We start from the raw sequence: 24,722 nt of genomic DNA, 5'->3' as shown, positions 1-24,722 counted from the left end.
AATGTATTTACAATATTTACTATAAATGAAGCATTTTTGGTGCTATGTGTATAGTTGTTAAAAATCTTCAGAGCTAGGTACCCATCCCTCCCATGGGGAGTAAAGAATGTATAAACTTAATAGTCTTAATACTAACCCCTGTACTTCTTCCCTGGAAACCCTAACTCTTACTACAACATTCAACTTGCTTTACACCAATTATGATGCTTGTTGAGAACTAAGGAGAACCTGTAACTTCAGAGTCATGGTCCTTACACAAGGTGCTTTATTTCCCTATTGTCATATAATGCCACATGGCCCTTACTATGGAAGAAAACTGAAAGGGAAATTAATTTGCTTTTCAACTAATAAAAGAATGTAATTCACTTTAAACAGGCAAAAATTTGAGAGGCACCTTTTATTTATTTGTAAATATAGATATTCCTATATATATTTAGATACTTTGTTGCTATTTTTCATCAATGTCTACACAAAAGACTAAAGTATTACAATGCATAGTTTGAGAAATCATGCCATATATTTTCTAAATGGTCCATGGTTAAAAAAAATAACTATAATAATATCTTTTTTGACTACTGTACTTCTTTTTTTTTTAAGATTTATTTATTTATTTTGAGAGAGTGAGAATGAGAGAGAGAGAGAGTACATGAGAGGGGGGAGGGTTAGAGGGAGAAGCAGGCCCCTTGCTGAGCAGGGAGCCCAATGCGGGACTCGATCCCGGGACTCCAGGATCATGACCTGAGCCGAAGGCAGCTGCTTAACTGACTGAGCCACCCAGGTGCCCTTGACTACTGTACTTCATTCCACTCTCCAATTATGATGCTAGTAATTATAAGAACAAACCAAAAGCCAAAAGACTAGCTCCCAAATTAATCCCAATACAACACATAATTATTGAGTACCTCTTTCTTACCCTGGGTTAGTGGTTAGTAAAATGTAAGATTACTTTCATTTCTCCAGCACAACCTTAAAAGTAAAAAGATTAGGTGATGAAAGGCACACAAGAAGTAAACTCTGGAAGAGTTTTCTAAACTCATTTCTTAAATGTTATTACCGAGGTCAGCTCTTTTTCATTGTAGATTTGAATATAATGAAAGCACTATATGACCTCTTCTTCATAAGGCCATTATTCCCAGGAGTAGGAAACATAATAGGACTTTCTAACACAAAGAAGAAGACAGAGACTTAGACAAAATGCCAAGATGGAGGAATTCATCCCAAATGAAACAACAAAATAAGATCATGGCCAGAGATCTAACTGAAACAGATACAAGTAATATGGCTCATGGAGGTTTTAAACAACAATCATAAGGATGCTCACTGGGCTTGAGAAAAGCGTGGAAGACTTCAGGGAAACCCTTACCACAGAGATAAAGGAGTTAAAAAACAATCAGTCAGAAATGAAAAATGAAATAACTGAGATTCCAAAGAGACTGAATGCAATGAACACAAGGATGGAAGAGGCAGAGGAAAGAATAAGTGATATAGAAGACAAAATAATGGAAAATAATGGAGCTGAATAAAAGAGAGAAAGAGGAATTATGGAATACAAGAATAGACGTAGGGAACTCAGTGACCCCATCAAATGTAGTAACATTCATATTATAGAAGTCCCAGAATGAAGAGAGAAAAAAAAGGGCAGGAAATTTATTTGAGGAAATCATATCTGAAAAATTCCTTAATCTGGGGAAGGAATATAATGAAAGCAATATAAAAGTAAAGGACATGAAGGAGAAGGAAGAGAAATAAGAGGAGGAATTAATCCTAAATCATAACAGCCTAGCACAATAGCAACGATTATACTTCTTTCTACATGGATTTATGCTCCCACATTTACAAGCCAACTAGTCCAACACAGCACTCAAAGGCAACGATCATAGAAAGTCATAGTACCAGTGACTGGAAAGATTCCTGAGATTTTCAGCCTTTCTAATTACTTACACCAGCCAGCAGGAAAAAGATAAAAGAGTATCCCATTACACATGATATAACAGAAAAAGACTTCTTAAATGGAATCAAGACAATTTGGCAGTTAATGCAGATTGACTCCCAACCTCTAGCTCCCTCTCCTTCTATGTGCAGAAGTGGAAAGAAAAACTACATTTACAGACCCCCTTGCAGTTATGTTCATCCAATTAGATGTACTTGCACAGAGATTTAGAAAGTGGAATGAGATAGGAGCCATACTCCAGTGTCCTTAACTGTTCTGTTAGCAATCAAGATCTGCTAGCTGGAAGCTGCTCTGGAACAACATTCCACTGTCCACTCTCCAGTTTCCAATGGTAGCCTCAAAGGTTTTAGCTTCCCTGGTATACCAGTTGTATATGATCCCTTTGAAAAGTTTCAGCCTAGAAGTAGATCTTTCAAACTTCCTAACCCTTTTATGAAAAAGTTAACTTTATATAGTAAACCCTTCCGTTTAACATATCTACTATGGTTTCTGGCTCCTCAGTAAAGCCTGACTGATATAACCATGTGCCAATATTTCAGAATAAAATATGGAGGGGAAAAAAGGCTCCTCCTGTAAGCATCCTGAGGTAATCCCTAAAAATGGTTCACTATTCACTTGACCCAGAAAAATCTAACAACATCATGCAAATCAAGACATTCAAATTTTCATGTTCACTTTAAGAACACTAGTGAAACCACTCAGGGCATGCATATGGGAAAAGCCACTAAGTATCTGAAAGATGTCACTTTATAGAAGCAATGGATGCCATTCCATAGTTACAATGGTGTGGTTGGTAAGTATACCCAGGCCAAAGAATAGAGCTGGACACAGAGTCAATGTCCCAAAAAGAATGCTGAATTTTTGCAGACAGTAATGCTGAACTAAAGGATTTAGATGTAGATTATCTGGTCATAGAGCACATCCATGTAAACAAAAGCCCCCAGACATATACCGCCAGATTTATAGAGCTCACAGTCAGATTAACCCATACATGAGCTCCCATTGCCACACTGAGATGATCCTTACTGAAAAAGAAAAAGTTGTTTCTAAAAGAAGAGGAGATTGCACAGGATTAAAAAAAAAAAAAAAAAAAAAAAAGATATCCCAGAAGAAAATGAGGAAACAAAAACTTATAGCTTAGGAATAAATTCAGCATAAAATAAATGCAAATAAAAGTTTTTTTTTTAATCGTGGAAAAAAGATCCTCTCTTCCTAAGAAAGAAAGAAAGAAAGAAAATAAAGCAACTAAGCGAAATAAGTCAATCAGAGAAAGACGTATCATATGATCTCACTGGTATGAGGAATTCTTAATCTCAGGAAACAAACTGAGGGTTGCTGGAGTGGTGGGGGGTGGGAGGGATGGGGTGGCTGGGTGATAGACATTGGGGAGGTTATGTGCTATGGTGAGCACTGTGAATTGTGTAAGACTGATGAATCACAGACCTGTACCTCTGAAACAAGTAATGCATTATATGTTAAAAAAAAAAAGAAGAAGAAGAAGAAGATAGGAGGAAGGGAAAAATGAAAGGGGGATATCAGAGGGGGACACGAACCATGAGAGACTATGAACTCTGAGAAACAGGGTTCTAGAGGGGAGGCAGTGGGGGGATGGGTTAACCCGGTGATGGGTATTAAGGAGGGCACGTTCTGCATGGAGCACTGGGTGTTATACACAAACAATGAATCATGGAACACTACATCAAAAACTAATGATGTAATGTATGGTGACTAACATAACATAATAAAATAAAATTTAAAAAAAAAGAAAGCAACTATATCCTTATTTCTAAAACAATTTTTTCTTCTAATGGTAAGCATGAACAAATTGTCAGAATTAAAATGATTCAAGTGTTAATTTTCTACAGCACAAACTTTCCGTCATATATATATAATACCATGATATATGACATCTTTTATGAAAAGATGGTTTTTTTTTTTATAGCATTGGAGAAATTCATCCTTTTCCCCAGTGACCTCTGACAATCTTCTGATAAGCAAATTAATCTTTTCAAACATATATGTCAATTATCATCCTTACCAAATTATCTAGCTCCGTCAGGTACTCATGAATCAATCACTTCATGTGATTCAGGTTCTCCATCACCTTCCCTGACTTCAGGGAATTCTACACCTTCTGCAAGTTTAGCAATTTCACCCTACACTGAAATATATTTGTATCATGTGGCTTAAAACATCCACAAACACTGATAAACTGACACTGCCAAAACTAAAGCTTGGTAGATAATAACAGATGGTCCAAGTTAAGGGGGGATAGATTTGGGTTTAGACCTAATATTACAAGTGGTCAATTTTATTAGACTATATTGTTCTGTTATGTATTTTACTTATTTTTTAAACAAAGTGACCATTGAGGACACTCAGATAAGAAAAAGATGAGAAAATAAGGGAGTGACACACTTCATAAGCTTCACAGGTTTTCAAACGTAAGATGCAGTAAGAACTAGAACAAGGAAGTGGCAGAGGAAACAGACAAGGGAACAAAATGCCAAAACTGACTTTGCAGTAAATATGGCGATGCTAGGCTTTTGGTGCCAGGAAGGGGATGAAGTCAATGAGTTTACAGAGAATAAACAGACTGCAAAGACAAAAGGCTGACATTTGTGCAGAGAATTGTTGTGTAGAGATAATTATTACAGATAGAGGACATGGAAAAAAGTTGGAGTGAGAGACTATGTGCTTCTTACATTAATCCCAATGTAGAGAGAACAGAAAAACAATTTGCTGAAATCCTGATTCCCCTCTATGACCCGATCTTTACCTTCAAAATCCCAGCCCAAATCAATGTTACAATCTTCCTTCTCCATTCCAGGAAACAGCAAGTAAGCTCATCTCAAACATTAACTGATTAACCCATAAAATAAGGTCAGCCATCTATTCTTACAGAGTAGCCAAATGTATGTAAGATTTTTGGTTCTGAATTGAGCTGAGAGTCTTCAAAGAATCTTATCTGACCTTCCTTATCCAGGGCTATCAGTAGAGGGCTGGCTGGCTCTCAGAGAGTACCAATTCCATCAGCTGAGGCGTTCTATAGAGCTATTTAGCCAAGGCTGTGGTGCCTATCAGCAGTTAAGAGCTGGTTTCTATTTGGGTATATTTTTTATTTTTTTCAAAGATTATTAAAGAAATTTATATGGTAAATAATAGTTATTATCAAGAAAAAAAAATACTGTCTATTCTCTGGCCATTTGAACAAAAGTCCTCTCAGGGCCCACCCACAAAGCTCAGATTTAATCTCTAAGAGCCTGCCAGGCACTCTGTGGTCCATGGAAGGCCCTCAAGTTGAGAGCCTGTTCCTTGTGTCCTGTGCCTGGTACTTAATCTTCCATCTCTTTAGGGGTATAACTAGATAGAGGCCTATCAGATCCTCAAAGGATTTGACAGTAGTAAAACGTACTTTCTATTATCTTTAGACTTCTACACTTTTCAAAAAGACAGCATTTCCAGTAATCGTGTGACAGTTTATCCAACGCTAATGGTTCTCACTATTAAAAGTTAAAATAAACAAATTTTTTAAAAGGAGAGTAGAAAAAAAGTAATCTTTATAATTTTTCACAGAATCCAAATAATGGGTACGTCCCTATAAATGGAAGAAAGATAACAAATTTATTTTAGTTATTCAAAACAGTATCTAATATACCTTATATATTACCAATGTTGAGATTGTTTGTATTTTAAAATATTACTTCAATCCCCTAAATCATTATAAGCAGTAAAGTCTGCCATCCACTTTGGCTGAACAATTATATACAATACACCAGCCAAAATTCTTCCATTCCTGTATAATCTTATATGTGGGTGGTGATGGTTAGTTCTTATAAATTGTTTGAACACTTGCATATCACAAAATACAAGTTTCCATTAAAAAATAAAATGTTCACCAAAATTTTTTTCCAATTACAAGATTATCTGATTCCCAGAAAAAGAAACATTAATGTAACATTAAGGCTAAAACTGTCAAAAAGGAAGCCAAGATACACTCAAGTAAAGCTTTTGCTGAAAAGTTAATTTGCTTTGTCTTTGAAACTTTATGATGTTTATAATGTAAGCAAGATACTTTCAGAGCCTGGAATATAAAAACAGCTATTGGTAAGTTAATACTGTGATAATTTATTTTGTAAGTGTTAATATGAGATATGTAGTTTATTTTCTATCATATTCAGATTTTCAAGTTCTGCTAAATTCTAAGGCCATGTTACTGCCAAGTTAGGATACCTCTGGACATCTGTAAAATATAAATCCTACTCTTCACAGAAGCATATAAATTCTCTATTTGTCATGATCTAAATTCTAAACAACATTCTAAGGTTTTTGAACAAACCAATGGCATTCCAGATTTACAATAAGCCAACACATGCTATACATGATTCTACAGGAAAGCAAATCCAGGTTTTAAATAGATAAGATTATAGATAAAAATAAAGTACCATCAATTTCAAGTTTGAAAAGGAATTTCAAGAAAGGAGGGAATATCAGAACATATGGTAAGTAGAAAATAACTTACCTAGGTCTTCTTAAAGAAGAACATATTATGGAAAAGAAGAGCTTCACACATAGAGAGCTAAAATGGCACCTCTGGAATCCTTACAATGAAAAGAACTAGTGAAATTATGATACTGTCAAACCGGAATGGATGACAATCTCTTCCAATCCCTTCATTGCATACATGAGAAACATGAGGGAGAGGGATTAGTTAGAACTCATAATTGGCTGTATTCCTTTTAACATCTCTTTATTGCAATAGTGGATAACAATTTGATCGATGGAACGTCAACATCATTAGTGAATAACCAAAGTAGAAGTAATAAACATGTTTGGGAAAGGGGGTCAGGAAAAAGAGAAAGACACAGCAAAGAGAACCTGCCTTTTTGGTTCCCCTACATCTCTGAATTTTCTCTCTAGTTATCTGAGCTAGAGTTGTGGCAACATTCTGGATCACACTCTAAAGCAATATAGTCCCAAACAGCACAAGGAAGAAAAACACTATTTTATGATAGTTTCATTTTCATTAATGCTCTGTGGTTATAAAGTGCAACTCAGCGTTCCACCTCCTCACCACCTTCCTTCCTTAACACACAACTAATCTCCAACATGAAAGACTTCATAAAAAGCAAAGCTTGGAAGAAATCGAATGGGATGGGTTAGAAACGTTAGCCAGAGTGGTCGGGCTGCCTTTCAACCCTGATGTTCTCCTGCAATTGCTGTCCCAGTAATCCCTCCTACTCTTCTTCTTGTCTATAATTTTATACTCTCTCCTTCCCATTTCTTTTTCTCCGTTCCCTCCTTTGGATTTTTTTTGGGGTGTAGTGTACCAAACCTACAGTAACTCCGAAGACTTTGTCCTTAGCCCACTAACCTCTCTATATACGCTGGGAGAGAACATCGATTTTTATGTCTTTAGTCTTGATCTCTATATGATTATTTCCAAGTTTTCCTCTCCCATCAATACTTCACTTCCATATTGTGACTGCTTAGCTATCATTGCTTTTTGATTACACTATATTTTCCTTAAATTTAAAATGCACTGATTTGCAAAGAAATATTAACTCCCTGTCTTGCAGTTCGTCTAGGCATAGTAATATACTTCGATCACTTTTTCTAATCCATTGAGCTCATAACGTGTACCAGAATCACACGGAGGACTTGTTAAAATACAAATTGCTAGTTCCCACCCTCAGAGTTTCCAATTCAGTAGGTCTGGAGCAGGGCCTGGGAATTTTCATTTCTGACCAGTTGCCAAGTAATGCTAATGCTGCTGGACCACACTTTGAGAACTACAGTCAATGCATACGCTAAATATGGTTACCTTTGGCTAACTATTGTTTCAACTTTTGGCCGCTACCTTCCCTTTTATCAGAACAGCACCTTAGTCTAGATCCTCCTTACCTGACAGTGGGGATACATCGAGAGTTTAATAACTGGTCCTCCTTCCTGCTTCTACTTACCCTCCTCCTATTAATTCTACATTCTCTTGCCAGGAAATTGTATGTCAACTCATGTGCTTTTTTGCTCAAAAACTTACGGCTCTTATGTTCATATGCTACTCATAAGACATTTTAAATTCTCTACTTGGTTTATAAGGTCTTTCATAGCCTGTAAAAAGTGGATATCCTACTACATACCCTGCCCTACTCCAAAGGGATACTGTGAGAATTACATAGATTCAGTCAATTATCATTATTCACAGTTGTTATACTCTATAAAGTGAATAATGAATTAGTGAACATTCAACCATGGATCCTAAGGAAAACACAGAGTTAGGTTTCTACAAGCCTTTGGCCACATTTTCATCAACTGATCGATACGCAACGTTGTTTTCTCTACATTTCTGTTTAAAGTCATCTCATGTAATATATATTGTGGATTTACTGCCATTGTACTCACACAATATCATTATAACTCTTCTCTGAATGAAGCATATCTAATACATGCATCGCCTCCGTGAGGCATGTCACACTTTCCTGCACGTGGGAACACTAGACATCCCTGCAGTACTATGCCCAGGGGGCCATTTTAAGCAGCGAGACCAACAAAAAGCACAAAGAGGCAAAAAATATATATATATATGGCACTAAATGGATTGCAAAAAGGATATTTTTTATAGTATGAGCTGAAACAAAAAGGCAGAGTGTCACCTTGTTCCACCTCAGCTGGGAAAGTGCATGTAGGGCAACTCAAATTGCTCCCCACTTTGTGCATGTCTACAGATGAACATGAAAGCCCTGTGAGTATTGATTTTAGGGCTACAAACATTGTGGATATGTATTCTGCAAATACAGAATCTATGAATAAAGAGGATCAACTCAATTATGAAAGCAACTTTCAAAACCGGATATAACAACAATGATAGTAACAGCTAACATTCTGAGGGCCTATTATGTTCCAGGAGCACATAAATTAATGCTTTTAAATGAACGCACTTAAATTAATGCATTTAAATCTCACGAAACCCCTTATGATAAAACTTTATAGATGAGGAAACTAAGGCACAGAGAGCAAAATACTGTGCTCAGATTTGCCAGTTAAAAAAGTGGTATTTATGCCCAGGGAAACTGGTCCAAAGTCCATATCCTCAATCACCATGTATGAATAGAGGCAAATTTTCTATCACTCCCCAATAAGCACCCCCTGCTCTAGTCAGTGTGGTCTCCTACTAATTAGCCATTCATCAAATATTTTTCCGAGCTCCTAAAAAATGTCAGGTGCTATGTTAGATACAGGAGGGACAAAGAAAATAAGGACAGTCTTGGTTTTAAGGAGCTCAACTGTCTATGAGACATGCATAATTCAACCATTACAGAAAAGCAAGATAAGTATAGGGGGTCCCAGAGTAGGGATGCCAAAAGGACTCTCCAGATTGAAGTCTCAGGGAAAGTGTCTAAGTGGAAGTAAAGTTTAACATGAGTTTAGATTAAGAAACAGGAATTAACTAGATTTTAAAGGGGGGGGGGGTAGGAGTACCAAAGAAACATATAAAAAGACAGATATGAAGGATCCTAATATTGGGTTATTTTTCAGAAAACTAGGGCATGTTTTTCAGAGTGGAACAAACCAAACGTAGGAAATAGTTGGTGGTAAGGCTAAGGATGGAGGATGGCAAGGAAAAGCCTGTATGTCAAACTCAGGAGTCTGATTTTTTTCTCAAATGCTAGGAACAGTCATTAAATGAGTCTTAGCAGATATCAGACATAAGTAAATTTGGATTTTAGAAAAATCACTCAAGGCATTGTGGAGGAAAGATTAGAGGGGATTAAGAGAGGAAGTACAGAGCCCTGTTGGGGACTATCCCAGCAATCCAGATAAGACTGGGCCATGGGCAGAGGCCCAGGAGGTGGAAAGGAAAGCTGGGTTGCTAGAGGAGTGAACTGAGCCAACTCTTAACATCAGCTGGTCACCTGGACTACCGTGCCTATCATGTCCTCTCCCAAGCCCCCTGCCAAAATGCCATATTCACTTTCACTCCTGTGCCGTTATTCTCTTTTCTCATCTGAAATTCTCACTCTCCTTCCCTCCACCTGTCCAAAAATGATCACTAGTTGCACCCTTCCTAAGAAGTTGTCCTTAATAACAATTTCTCAACAATATTCCTTTTTTTTAAGTTCTGCAATACATTATATTAAACACCTCAACAGAATCACATTATATCCTACAAATCATTTCCTGTATACAGAAGAGCCTGGGACCTTATAGCCATTTGTATTTCCTTCAATACCTACCACAAATACCTTGTACATAGTACTTCAACAGATGTCCAATAAAGGATAAGCAACTATTGTAAGTTAAGAACTTTTATCGGCTCAGCTACTCTTTCAGATCAGCTGCTTGAACAATTTGTCATTCTCTATAGGACATCAACAGTGTTGTATGGCACAAATGAGGTATATACCATCTAACCACTCAACAGAACAAAGATGTAACTTCATTTCACCTCCCAGCCCTACTGCCCTAGAGAAAAGTGAAAACAAAGTGTAATATCTAATTCTTTCCTCATATTCTCATCTCAAATTTTAACTGTTTTCCAGATGCTAACTGCTTTTCATTCTTAAAATTAACAGAACAGTTTCTTTTCTCTTTATTTCTGAAGTTAAAATGTCTACATTTTTCTGTGAGCTAGTTGGGGGTTTCCACAAAATGAAAATATATTTTCCAGAAAAATCCTTTCTTCCCCTTAACATATTCTGGTAAATACCTTGCCCAAATGCTACCCATTTTCAATGTCAGTGCCTCCACCAGGGTGTCCTGCATCTCTACCCTTCCCAACCACCTCTCACCCTGCCCCTCCCCAGACTCACTGGGTCGAAGTGTTTGTGAAACACCTAAGAATGATCAGTCTGAGGTAAATTTCAAGGATGACTAGACTGACTCATGTTTTCTTCCCTCAGCCATCTCTCTCCCTCTCTCCTTTAACCCCTATTTTTCTTACCCTGGTTTATATTTTAGTTGTTTACTTGTCTTGTAAATCATCATTTTGTAGGTTTTTAATAACCATGGAAATTCATATTGCTTTTTGCCATAGAGTTTAGAAGGAACTTACATTAAACAATGTTTTTCCAACCCTTTGATATGTGTGATATGTTCCAACAAAATTCAAGTGGCTTCTTGTTTTTGTAAGTCTTCATCATTATCCTTTTAGAATTATATTCACCCCACTGAGTGAATATTCAGTGATCTGACCAATACTTTCTTTTGATCTGACCAATACTTCTTTTATTCTCTAAACTTTTCGATGCCAAGACACATGTGAGTAATCCCTCAAGCACCATCAACTAGGCTACCTCACAATTACTCACATCTGTTTCCTTGATTTGTCCCCAAAAAAAGATGTTTCTGAAACTAATAATAAATTGTACTGAGTGGTTATTGTATGAAGAGCACTATAACAGACACTTTAAGGAGAACCAATGGGAAAGAATATTTAATTCCTCAAATAAGTTTGCAATCAAATTAGGCATCAAGGGGACCCAGGAGCTGATCAGAGCAGGATCCTAAGAGAAGAGTTTGTAAGCCAATTTCAAAGGAGGTTAAAATTGGACTGAGATAAGATTTTGCCAGTGATCTCAAGTCATAAGCATGTTGCTGACCTTTGAGAATTTATTTACATATAAATAATCCAACATATGGGCTAAGAGTGCTGATACTGTTTAATTTCTTTTTATTATCCAGGACTTAGTAATAGATGTGGCTATTCACAATTAATAAAAACCATAATGTGTAGAGAGACTACTTTCATTTGCCTGATATTATCAGTTCTTACCCAAAGCTTGAATTTTTAAAAGATCAAGTTTTATTCTATGCACCTTTCATCTAGTCCATTTGCATTAGAAAGGTGTGAGGAGTTTTAGGAAAATGCTTCAAAACACAATTTTATACGTACAGTTGACTCTTGACCAGCATGAGAGTTAGAGGCACCAACCACCCACACAGTCAAAAATGCATGTATTATTTTTGACTCCCCCTAAACTTAACTACCTATAGACTGGAAGCCTTAGCCATAACATAAACAGATGATTAACACATATTTTGTATGTCATATGCGTTATATACTGCATTCTTACCATAAACTAAGTTAGAAAAAAGAAAATATTATTAAGAAAATCATAAGGAAGAGAAAATACATTTATAGTACTATATTTTGGGGAACAAAATCTACATATAAATGAACCTGCACAGTTCAAACTACACTAGTTCAAGGGTCGCTATATACACTATATATGTATATATATATATACACACACACACACACACACACACTAGTTCAAGGGTCAATTATAATTTCAAAAGCAAAAAATAACTTAAAAATTTGGCAGTAACCCATTTTGCTATTGTATATTAATCTTTAACATAGGAACAAACATTTTTAGAGATAATTATATATTGCAGAATATGAAAGGGTTTATAGCTCAGTATTTCAAATACCAAAAAATATAAAATAGAATTGAAAAGAGAGTCCTATTACAGTTCTTTGAAATAATCCTTTCGACATAGCAGATTTTCAGAGTGTATCACTTGAAAATAAATAATCAATAAATGAGGTCCTAAATAATGTACTTTTATCTGAAAACCTTCTAATTCCATAGGGCCGTCAATAAAAGCCCTCAGGGAGAAAGCCATAGATAGCTCTTTCTTTTTGCTTGAATGTCAGCTATATTTGCTTTAAGCATCAGATTCTCTGGCAACACCACAGCCTTTACCTCCTTTTAGTTGAGAAAAGGCCTTATGAGTCATGTGTTTTTTTCTAGGGATATGGAGCTCTCGGAATTATTAACTACAGGGAGAGAGTAAAAGTCAAAACTCATTCAATAAATTCCAGTGTGCTCAGATTGAGAGAACAGGTGCCTGAACTCACATCTGAAGAAAAACTTAGAGGGCGCTTTCCAACCCTGCTCCATGCCTCTGACTAAGCAGTCCTAGAGATCTCGCATTACCACCACAGAATAACGCAGGCAGCCTGGGATGGACAAGAAACCCTCTTCTGTTCATCACTCATACAGAACAAACTGGCTTAAAACCTCGCATTTCCTTCAGTAGTGGTAATTTATAGAGATACAGAACTGCCATCTAGTGACTAAGAAGAAAAAAGCAAGGTGCTTTACACGAAAATTGTTAAGGGTTTTTTTTTTCTTTTTAAAGAGCAGTGAAACACTGAAGTTAGCAAAATTGGCACAATTTAGCATACCAAAGTTATACTAAAACTTAAAAACGTACAGGTAAGCTAATGAGTCTCTCTACGTGCCTCTGAAACATATCTTGACATCTGACCCTTACAAATGATAAGAGTTTAAATACAATAGAATAACTTTGAAAATAAACTTCTCGTCTACCAATCTAAATGATTTTGGCAATAGCCATAGGGCAATTCCTCACGTAAAAGTATAATTTTTTATCAGAGTGTAGCAAATATGAGGTATAAAATCAAAGAGACCTATATTCAAATCCTGGCTCTTAACCCTTTCTTAATTTTGTGAAAGTGAGGGAAAGGAAGTGAACTACTATAAACATCTTTTTCTGTATGAGTTAAATATGAATTATACTAGTTACTTTAAAGGACTATTGTAAGAATTGCATAACATAATACAGTAAAAGAGTATGTGCACAGTAGATTGGTAATTAATTCTAGTTTCCTGTATCCCTTTGATGGCCAGTTACTTTAAGCACTTATGAAACATATGCATATCTAAGAAAAGAACCAATCCATAAGTAAACTTATGACAAAGAAAGTAAGCGATGTCATTGTTGAGGACTTAACCTCAGCTGCTTCCAAATATTGTTACCTCTCAATTAATTGTATTTTCTGTCTTCTAAGAGTTCACTGGCAACAAGGAAAGAAGATGTGAAATTTAAACCAATCTAATTCACCCTTGAGTTTCCAAAGCTGTAACGTCAAGCATTTGTAAATCACCCAGTGCATCAGGTTTTCTGCTTATTATAATATATTTTACCATGGTTCACAGTTCAAGAGAAATAGAAAAATCACTGTAATTTTACCCACATGGATATCTTGAGTCTTAATATATAGAGCAATGTTGCACATGTTTATCATTTTTGATAGTATAGATTATGTTTTGTTGAGGCTTTCTTTGGCATTATCATATATAACAAAAATTCAGTAACATATGCCCTGGAAATAAGAATTTAGAAAAATCTAATATATTATCACAGATCACAACTTAGTCATGCCTCAAAAAAAAAAAAAAAAAAAAAAAAAGCCTGTAAAAAAATGAGAGGATATTTTGAGGGCACTGTTTTTCTTAATTATTTCTGAATTTATTTCACTTTACCTCTTTTTAGCTTTCTTCATCTCAATACTGGTGGCTAATCATTACACAGTTAATTAAATAACCGTCAGCTGAGAACACCAACCATCTCCCCATCTCCAAGTGCCCTGGCCTCATGTAGGTCTCTGCTCTGACAAAAAACTAGAAGAACTGGGTGCCTGGGTGGCTCAGTTGGTTAAGCGACTGCCTTCGGCTCAGGTCATGATCCTGGAGTCCCGGGATCGAGTCCCGCATCGGGCTCCCTGCTCAGCACGGAGTCGGCTTCTCCCTCTGACCCTCTTGGATCTCGTGCGCGCGCGCTCTCTCTCTCTTTCTCTCTCTCTCTCTCAAATAAATAAATAAAATCTTTTTTAAAAAAACTAGAAGAACATGTTTTATGACACTACTCTTAAGAGTGTCCTTAATGTTAAAATAATGGCCAATGTATCTACATTTTTGAATTATTATTATTTTAATTGAGAGAGAGAGCGCGCGCACGCAGCGTGGGACGGCACAGAGGGGGAGAGAGAGAGTCTTAAGCAGGCTCCAAGCCCCACCTTAATTTCAGGACTCTGAGATCATGACCTGAGCTGAAATCAAGAGACAGATGCTTAACCAACTGAGCCACCCAGACGCCCCAATTATTTTTTTAATTGAAGTAGAGTTGACATATTAGTTTCAGATACGTAAAACAGGTGAAGGGGATTAAGAGGTACAAACTTCCAGTAATAAAATAAATAAGTCATAGGGGTGAAAAGTATAGTGCATGTGTCAGTAGTATTGTAATAACTTTATAGCTGTATTTTTTTAAATATGAGTAAGTTTTAAAATAAAGTTCTTGACCAATGTTATACCCTCACTTCTCCTCCAGGGGGAGCACAACTTTCCATGTACAATGCAGGACTGCCGCTTTTTAAAAGGGAAGCCATCTTTTAACTTGGGAAAGTTCTCAAAAAACCATGAAATTCTTTAATTTTACAGAGAAAAATACTATGTCCCAGATAGCTTGGTATGTTGTTACATACTAACCAGAAACCGAGCTGGGCCTAGAACCTGATGAGAGTCTTCTCTTCTACTAGACCACGCTGGAGGACAGGCTCTTCTTACTGACAGTTTCTAATACTAAGTGATTTTCGAAAGATTTGTTGGGAGAAAGTATAAATACATTTAAAAAAAAAATGGTTTTGTATCCAAAAGAACAACTGCTATCCACAATTACTATTACATATAAGTTTTTCCTTTCTTGCAGTCTTTTTTTACTAGTATTTTGACATAAGAAAAAAAACACATAAAATTTGGCTTTTTTAGTAACCATATAAAGGTTTCTGTGGAAATTAAACAGACCCTAATGTTTCATCCACCAAAGCAACTTAAGAATATGATCTGATTTTAGAAAAGCTGTGGCATTTTTTTTAAAACTCGTATCCATGTGACTGTTAGTTCAGCCAGGCACATCTCCATGTGACATCTGGAATGGCCGCCATTTCCTGCTGGAACCAGCTGCTGTCAGGCCCAAGTCTTTGGCCAGATATAGAATGATGCAGCCTCTAAAAAGCCTGTACTCAGTTCCACTTCAAGGTTGATTTTCCTTGCAAAGCCTAAATGGAAGAAAACATCCCCTTCCACATGACTGGATTCCCCTAAAGGCTTAGAGAAATAAGGGTGACCTAAGCTAGCTGGCAGATGAAAAAATAAATCAGAGTCTGTCACAATTTTAAGACAATTAAGAGAGAAAGTAAGAAAGAAAGAGAGTAGGATTCGACATCCTAATAAGCTCTTCTTACCCGCTGAACAGCATCTGAACATTTTTTTGGAGTTTCCAAAACAGCGGACTGAGATTCTGGTTTGGAAAAGAAGAAGACAGTCAGTTATCTTAAATAAGAAAATTTCCCCCATTTCCTCACCCAGAAAACAAAACTAACTAAAACATATCTTTAACCAGAAGTACCAAAAACATCCCATTTATCTTCCAATTATACTTCCGTATTAGGAGGATATGACTATTTTTCAGTATATATAACACATATAATGACTAACACGTCATTATTTTTAAAATTAGAATAGCCTCATGTCCTTCTTGACACATCAATCATTATTGTTCCCAATTGCCAGCTTCTTTTTTGGGCCAGGAAGTACCTATTGAAACATTCACTTATTATATTTTTCACTTAGCTAAAGTCTGCACAATGAAAGAAGCCAGCTCACCAACCTTGAAAGATAGAATTCAATTGTCTTATCGGACTATTGACAAATTACCTTCTAATTCCACCACCCACCAAGAGGCATTAGTAATAAGGGGTTCTAAAGGGATTTCGTTCCTCCCTTTGTCACTTAAGAGTCTATGAGACTGCAAATTCCTGCTGGAAAACCTAAGGGATAACCAATTCCAGGATTATTTTTTAAGCTAAGGGACAGATTTCTTCTAAAGGAAGCTTGCATGAAAGTTTAAAAACAAAAGGGCCTTCAGAAATCCCCAGTGCTCCACGGAGTAGAGTCTGAGAACAACTCCTCGTGTCTACTGTTCACATTTTACAGCTGAGAAATCAGAGGCGCATAATATAAGCAATTGGTGGGAAGCAGAAGACTAGAGCTTGTCTCCTATCACACTGCTCCCCACCCCCAACTGGCATGAAGACCAGACACTTGACAAGAAATAGCAGTCACTCTTGAGGATAATTTAATTCCTATTTTAGCAGCATTTTAGTTGATACATGTAACAATGCTATAGAAAAATAAAAGGTGCCTATCATTTAAATTTTATAACATACTGGGGCGCCTGGGTGGCTCAGTCGTGAAGCATCTGCCTTCGGCTCAGGTCAGGATCCCAGGGGCCTGGGATGGAGCCCCGCATCAGGCTCCCTGCTCCGCGGGAAGCCTGCTTCTCCCTCTCCCACTACCCCTGCTTGTGTTCCCTCTCTCACTATATCTCTGTCAATAAATAAATAAAATCTTAAAAAATAATAATAATAAATAAATTTTATAACATATTGTTAAACTACATGGAAAGTTTCCATTTCACTGAGACTAAAGCACAGTCTCGGCACAGGCCCAGTGACCTTCTTTCATCTGTCCACAGTCCCTGACCTGTCTGACCACCTCTGCCTTTCCCCACCTGCGCACTGGGCTGTGGCCACACTGGCCTTCTCGCTACCCTTTAACATGCTGCCATGTTCCCTCCACAGGGTCTCTGCATATCCCCCTCTGCCTTGCCCCTTCTCTAGGGCTTTGTTCCAGACTTCAGCACTCGTTTTAACAACGCGGCAGTCCCATCCACTGCTAGCACCCCTCATTCTCTCTTACTTTCTTTGTAACATGGAACATCACGTAACACACTACCTAATCCACTTGTTTGCCTCCTAATTTTAATTCTCTTACTCCACTAGAACATAAGGCAGGGATTTTTGCACTTTTTTCCCCTTATATCCGCAGCATCTAGAATAGTGTCTGGCACACAGTAGGTGCTTAAAATATTTGCTGAGTCATTGTAGGAGTGACTGGAAGGAGTGACCAAAAGAACAATCAAACCATGAAAGGGGGTATCCTGGGAAAGGGAAAAGAGGAGTAAGGATTTTACAAGGGGCAAATACATCACTTTGCCTTTAGCTGCTTACTGCAGCTCGGCTTAAGGTGTATCTTTCAAAACAAAAATCCTTGAGAACAGCATGAAGTAGTCACTTACCAACAGATGTCACTGTGGCAATAGAATATTAACAAGAGGACTTAAAACACAAAGCATTTTCCCAGAGAAGTAATTCGACTTCACTGAGGTAATCGAAAAGGGATTCTTCCTTCTTATACCGACAAATCTGTACTCTGACCTTAACAGCAGAGTTAGCCAATTTTGAATAAGGATCCTAACGTCAAAACCAACCAGCAGTTAATATTAGCAAATCCAAACCCTGGAACACTTTTGGTTTTAGTTACCTCCAAATCCCCAAACACAGTAGACTCTAGATAAGGTCCTGGGGCTTTGTATTGACGGAGAACACTTTTCTTCCTCTTCTATTTGGATAGCGCAGGGAGAATCCAAAGGATCTCCCGTTGGAACACCAACAGTTCTTCGCATTAGAAATACACACAGTGTTTCCTAGCATTTCCCCGATAGCCCTAGGCCTGGTGACCTACCCTAAAAAGCAAGCCTCTGGGCTCTGATGGCAAAGAAGAATGCATACAGTTTACCAGAACAATGAACTAGAAAGACAGTCACTTTTTGGAATCCCCCTCCTCCCAAACTTTTAGTTTCCCTCTGTCGAATTATAAATGGTGCCTGAAATGAATTAATTCCCCCACCCCCCCCTTCCACTATACTTATTTCTTTGAATCAGTGTAAGAGAAACCATCTAAGAGAAATTTATGGCAAAATGCTCTCTTCAAAATCATAAACTGAAGCATAGGAGTTCTAGAGTGTCAAGATGTTAAGATGAAAAAGATGCACAAAATAACTGTACTGCAAAAACAAAAGGTAAAATGAAGAGAACTAAGAGAAAAGAAAAATAAAAATTAAGGAGAAGGCAAATAAGAAAAAAACCAAAGAAGGCATAGGAAGGGGAGAATAAAGAGAAGCATGAGATATGGCACCGAGTGGTGTGAGTAGAGAGAAAATGGCATGTTTGCAGCGAATGGTAAGTAAGCTGGTTTCTGAGTATCTGCTCAAGGCTAGGGTCACTGGGCAAGTGAATCTGAGAAATCCACTTAGTTCTAACATTCTTAGAATGGTCACCTCAGGTACAAACTCCCATGAAACTTGTTACCAACACTCTCGTCTTCCAGCATCCAGGGGCTTTCTGGACTTGCCTTTCTAAATCCACTCAGCTCTAGAACTGACAGTTCCCACTACATATTCATCAACCAGGATGGTTGTTTTTAAAGAGTAACCCAGTGAGAGCTCTCTCAAAGGTACATTTAAAACTGCCAACTCCTTCTCTCTCCCTTTTTAAGAATTCAGAAACTAGACTGTTTTTAAAACCAAAACAAAACAAACATCACTGTGAAGCAAAGTAGGAGAAAGAACATTCCTGACAAAACTTTAAGTGTCCTAAATAATTCATAATCTAAAATTCTGGGCTCCCCACAGTTCCAAACATGTTTCAGAGATGAACTCTTCTTTATCATCACAAAATAAGCCTATGGCTTGTAAAACAAAACATACTTGGATGAGTTTTACATTTATAGGGAGAAAGAAAATAAGTAGGATATGCCTCCCTGCTATGAATGGAAAATAAATTAAATCACCCTTTTAAAGCATATAAAGTATGCCTTTTATAGAAAAATGAATTGAGCAGTCTCCAAACAGTTTTACACTGTAAGTAAAAAGGCACTTACATAAAATTATTAAAATGCAGTTTCTCTAATGGTATATACATCAATTTGATTCAAGTCTAGTCAATTTAATTGAGAGAGAACTTATTAAACTTTATTTAAATAGTATGACTTATGGGAGATGTTTTTAATTCTGGTATACCATGTCCTTCCATAAATGAAGATAGAGTTAAACATGTCATTTTCCTAAAAGGGCCCAACCCTATGTTCTGCTTATTTGATTATCTCACAGTATGGATATGCCCCTCATTGCCAACATAGGATATGGACACACAAGCTTTAGCTTGCATATATAAGAGAGAAATGCAAGCCAAAATGACAAAAAAAGAAGAGTTTATCATCATCATCATCATCATCATCTATAGGAGACATGGTCAATCTTTCAGTCTTTTCTAGCACATTTTATCCCTTGATCAAGTGGGAAGCTGAGAAATAGAACACTATCAAACTCTTCCTGGGTTCCTTATAGAATTTCTTCATTACCCCTATTGAATATTTGTTAAAGCATTCAACTACATCTGGAAATGAGTTGATGATACTGTTTGCATTGCATCACACAGAATCTTATTAGGAACCATCAGAAGCACTTATTTTTTATATATAGAAGGCCAGAAAAGGGCTTAAAAGGGCTTCTCTGAAATACTTTTGCTTTTAACCTCATGGACACAGGGGATGATTATAGAATTGTCCCCATTTCCCTCTTTGCTTTAAACCTGAGGAAAAATTTCCAACTACCTTTGAAAATTCCAAGTGCTTCTGCAATACATTTGTGTGCTACCTTACCCCTGGCTTCATTTTATTCTTCCATCCTAAATTCCTTTCAGTTTGATTTATTTTCCTTTGTAATCCTTTTGTATACCTTAGATATTTATATGCTGCTCAAATCTTTTCTGGAGCAAAGGCGGGTTACACTGCTTTCAGCCAGCATGTAACCATGACTTTTAGGATTTCTATTTAAAAAGTCTCTGCCCTGTTTCTACCACCTCTCCTTCCACATAGTTTCCTCCAGGGTTTTCCGTCCCCAAATTGCCTTCCTAAATATCACTCCTCTTGGCCATTTACATTTTCAGAGAAAGATAAGGGGCTTGATGTTTCAAAGACACAATAAGAATAATCAATTCCTTATACACATCTAGACATCCTGCCCCCATTCGCCACAAATTTGAAAACTAAAGTTAACTATCTCTTTGATTTCTGTGCATCAGTGAATAACTTTTGAAATTTGGTATTGAGCCTGGAAAAATGGTCCATGGGCTATTTCAGCACACACACAAAACTCTCTCTCAAATGCCTGCATGAATGTGCTAAGGAGATATTTATTTAGATCTCTTTCAACAAAAGATCTTAATTTACTGGCTTAAACATTTAAACATATACTATGTGCCCAAAGGTCTTGAAATGTTGGGAGTCTCCAAGGAAGACAGATATGTATAAACAGAAAAATTATAATGCATAAGTAATATGAATGATACAGATATGAATAAAATGCCATGGGACTCCAGAAAAAAGAACCACCACAGAGGGTGGGGAGAGGCACCAAGGCTTCATTCACCTTGACCTCTGCACTTCCAATCCCTACAGAGGAGGGTTGGTTCTTTCACCATTATATGAAAGGTGGAGAAGAGCCTCTCTTACAGAAGGGATTACAAAAATATGTAAGTCAGATGCATGAGAAATCTGAATTAGCTGGACATGTGAATTAGTAATCAACAATGAAAATGAGCCGCAAGACAAAAAAACAAAAACAAAAACAAAACCAAGTTTTCAGTTTTCTAAGATGTAACTAAAAATCCTTCTTCTTCAAAAGAAAAAAGTCATTGAACTCTTTTAACTTTAAACTAAAATTGAAAGGGGCCACATGTTGCACATACTGGTTTTAACCATGATGTCACTACACAACAATGTAGAGCAACCAATCATTAAGTGTACTGCAAAGAGTTTATTACTATTAATAATTATGTTATCAAAGTTTGCACCAAATCTATATATTTGAAAGCTGTAGATTCTGTGCAAGGTTTTTGCTATATTATTGACATTCTCACTCTTAAAACTGACTGACTGACTAGAAGGGAGAGGGTGGTATGGCTCTCAGAATGAGAATGGCCCATAGAGTCACAGCAGGATAAGTTTAGAAAATGCCATTAGATCATTTGGACAAAAGAACGCTATATGGCTGTTGAGGTTTATAACAGATCAACTGGAGAAAAACAAGTCACTACACAAAATTATTTTCTACTTACCTCCATCATCCTCTTTAAGAATGCATACTTTAAAAGGATACAAGTTACTATATTAAAAATTACTTGATCTGGCATTTGGCAGGCTACACCAAATAACAAAGAGAAAACTACATTACAAAGTTCCTGGTATCCATTCCAACGATCATCTTTTACCAAACTAAAATTTAGATTATCACTAGCTTTCTGTCTAGTTCTCCTCTGGTATACAAAATCAATAATATAAAATATTTTGAAACTTTTTTAAGGTGCCTTAAAATTTTAAAGGAAAATATAAATATTTCAAAAAAGTGGGGAAAAACATACTAGGGAAGAAAAAAATGAAAACACCACACTAATCATGATGTAAAACACAAGACATGGACAACTGTTAAGAGGGCACTCAATGAAACTGATCAATTCTGTTATATCTACACCGGGCTATTTCCTACCAAGAAGTTAAAGTGATTTTTAACATGAATAACATAGTGTACTTAACAGGAGCAATACTTTTAGTTGTGTGTTTTCCCTTTTAAAACTAAATATGCTTTTATGTGATTGCTTTCTTTTCAGGTATTATCATGTTAGAACCCCTTCATTCCTGAAGATACATGCATTAAGGAACTCTACACCTTGGCCCTTGATCAACTGTACTATGTTACAAGAAACTCAGAGCCCTACATGGTACAATGTTTCTTACTCCTCTCTCTCATGGGTTGTTCATTTCAGGGAGTATAGTCCACCTAGTGAACACTAAGCAGTGTTTCAAAAGCATCAGACATTTAAAACGGGACAGGCACGGTTGGGTGTGGCCCCCGTTCCGGGCTTCTATAGAAAGAAGAAAGGTAAATGCATCCCTTCAGAGACTGGGATAAAAACAGGATTATAAACACTACATTCACTTTGGAAAGGGGCCTAGAATAAAATCTTTAACACTGTGGGTCATTGTTGGTTTCAAAGGGAACTCATGAGGAAGTAATAAGTAAAGATATCAGATAATGGTAATAATGATAACAATAGCAAACACTTATACTAAGCCTGACATTGTATCCTGAATTCTAACTCTACGCTTTAACATGCATTATCTCATATAATTCTCAAAACAGCCCTATGCAGGAGATGCTATTCTTATCGACATTTTACATGTTAGGAAACTGAGTACAGGGATTAAGAAATTTGCCCAAGGTTACAAAGCTCCATGTTCTTATGTTGTACTCTTTTATTACAAATCCAGATTAATGACTTTCTCTCTATAAACCAATGAGAAAAAGAATCAAAATTCTTTTTTTTTTTTTTAGATTTATTTATTTGAGAGAGAGAGAGTGGGGGCAGGATCTGAGGGAGAGGGAGAGAAAGAATCTCAAGCAGACTCCCTGCTGAGCATGGAGCACAATGCGGGGCTCAATCTCATGACCCTGAGATCATGACCTGAGCCAAAATCAAGAGTCGGATGCTTAACCAACTGAGCCACCCAGTTGCCCCCAAAAATCAAAATTCTTAATTCTAACACTCATGCTACTATTTAGGAAAATTTGGTGAGGGGTAGATTTCTGAATAGTAATAATGCTCTTCAATGTACTCTCCACTTATGAATCAGTCCACAGAGAAGAAGTCAGGAATTTATTATACCAGATTGGAAATTTTTTTTAAACGGAATTAAACAACAAATTTCATAAAACATTATTACTCAAATACGATTCTTAATTCCTAAGACAAACACAAAGTGTTCTCCCACTTTCAGGCTCCATAGAAAGCTGACATTAATCTCATGCTATCTTCCCAGCCAATAACACAAAATAAGACAACAAAAGATGCAAAGAGAAAAACAACCAAAAAGAAAAATTTTAAAGAAGACTAAATACATCTGAACACTGTACAGTTTTTAAAAGATTACTTAAAACTTAGATTTAATGAACCTTTTATCTCTATGTCCCCATTATCTCTGAAGGTAAAGAAAAGGATCAAGAAAAGCACAAGGAAAGCAGTAAGGGAAGAGAGCCAGAGTGGAGAAGTGAGATCGACACCACCTCTGAAGGCAATAGACAGAAATTTCCCTTTGGAGTTCTCAGTCCACACAGGATATGTGGCTCATATCATCTCAGGTGGTGGCTACAGTCAGCCCCCTGAGGCGGCACTTCGCAAACTTTTGTATACACAATAATAACTGGATAATTCCAGTGTCCCCTTCCCTAAAATTCTGAAGGTGGAGCATAAGAATTTACAATTTAACAAGACTCCCAGTGATTTTACTTGAGATAGCTGCAGATCGTAATCGAAGAAATCCTTAGAAGAGAAAAGCAGACTCACTACCCCGTGAGCACTGTATAAGTACTTCATGTTACGCACTTTCAGAACACGCACTGGTCCTGGGGTCCCACCTGTTTCAGCATCCTTCAGCCTGTGTTCTTCATCAGGAGGTTTCGATGGGGGCCAAACAGACGGGACTCGCCTGGGAAACTGCCCTTCTGTGTAATCCAGTGAGTGAGTGGGTTGGCTGACCGCAGCCCAAGTATAAAGTTGATCTTGCTATATTTAAAAATGAAAAAAAATAAATAAATAAATGTAAAGCTATTTTAATTCAATTAGAAAAAAAAGGTTTTTTGATTATTACATCTTTTCTATCACATATACATATATATATATATATCCACGTGTGTGTGTGTATATAAAAAACATTAAAAAGCATTGCATACTATCTAATGTAGACTCATAACATAAACATTCTTTCTTTTTTTTTTAAGATTTTATTTATTTGTTTGAGAGGGAGAGAATGAGAGATAGAAAGCACAAGAGGGAAGAGGGTCAGAGGGAGAAGCAGACTCCCCGCTGAGCAGGGAGCCCGATGCGGGACTCAATCCCGGGACTCCAGGATCATGACCTGAGCTGAAGGCAGTCACTTAAACAACTGAGCCACCCAGGCGCCCCCATAAACATTCTTTCACATAGTCATTTCATCTTCATGGC

The 24,722-nt window shown here is 36.9% G+C and overlaps 1 protein-coding gene across 1 annotated transcript in view; it reads right to left on the bottom strand.

Moving 5' to 3' along the window:
• The window catches only part of FMN2 (formin 2), a 370,643-nt gene that overhangs the window by 268,791 nt on the left and 77,130 nt on the right, over positions 1-24,722 (bottom strand). Inside the window, exons 3-4 of the mRNA XM_028111462.2 lie at positions 24,137-24,284; positions 16,008-16,063 (exon numbers count right to left, since the gene is read on the bottom strand). Coding sequence (XP_027967263.1) covers positions 16,008-16,063; positions 24,137-24,284 — 204 coding nt within the window. The remainder of the gene's footprint in view (positions 1-16,007; positions 16,064-24,136; positions 24,285-24,722) is intronic.

This window comes from Eumetopias jubatus, unplaced genomic scaffold (genome assembly GCF_037043125.1).
Source record: "Eumetopias jubatus isolate StellerSeaLion01/CBP00866 unplaced genomic scaffold, mEumJub1_p1.0 scaffold_12, whole genome shotgun sequence".
NCBI classification, from domain to species: domain Eukaryota; kingdom Metazoa; phylum Chordata; class Mammalia; order Carnivora; family Otariidae; genus Eumetopias; species Eumetopias jubatus.
This window is presented reverse-complemented; position numbering and strand designations above follow the sequence as displayed.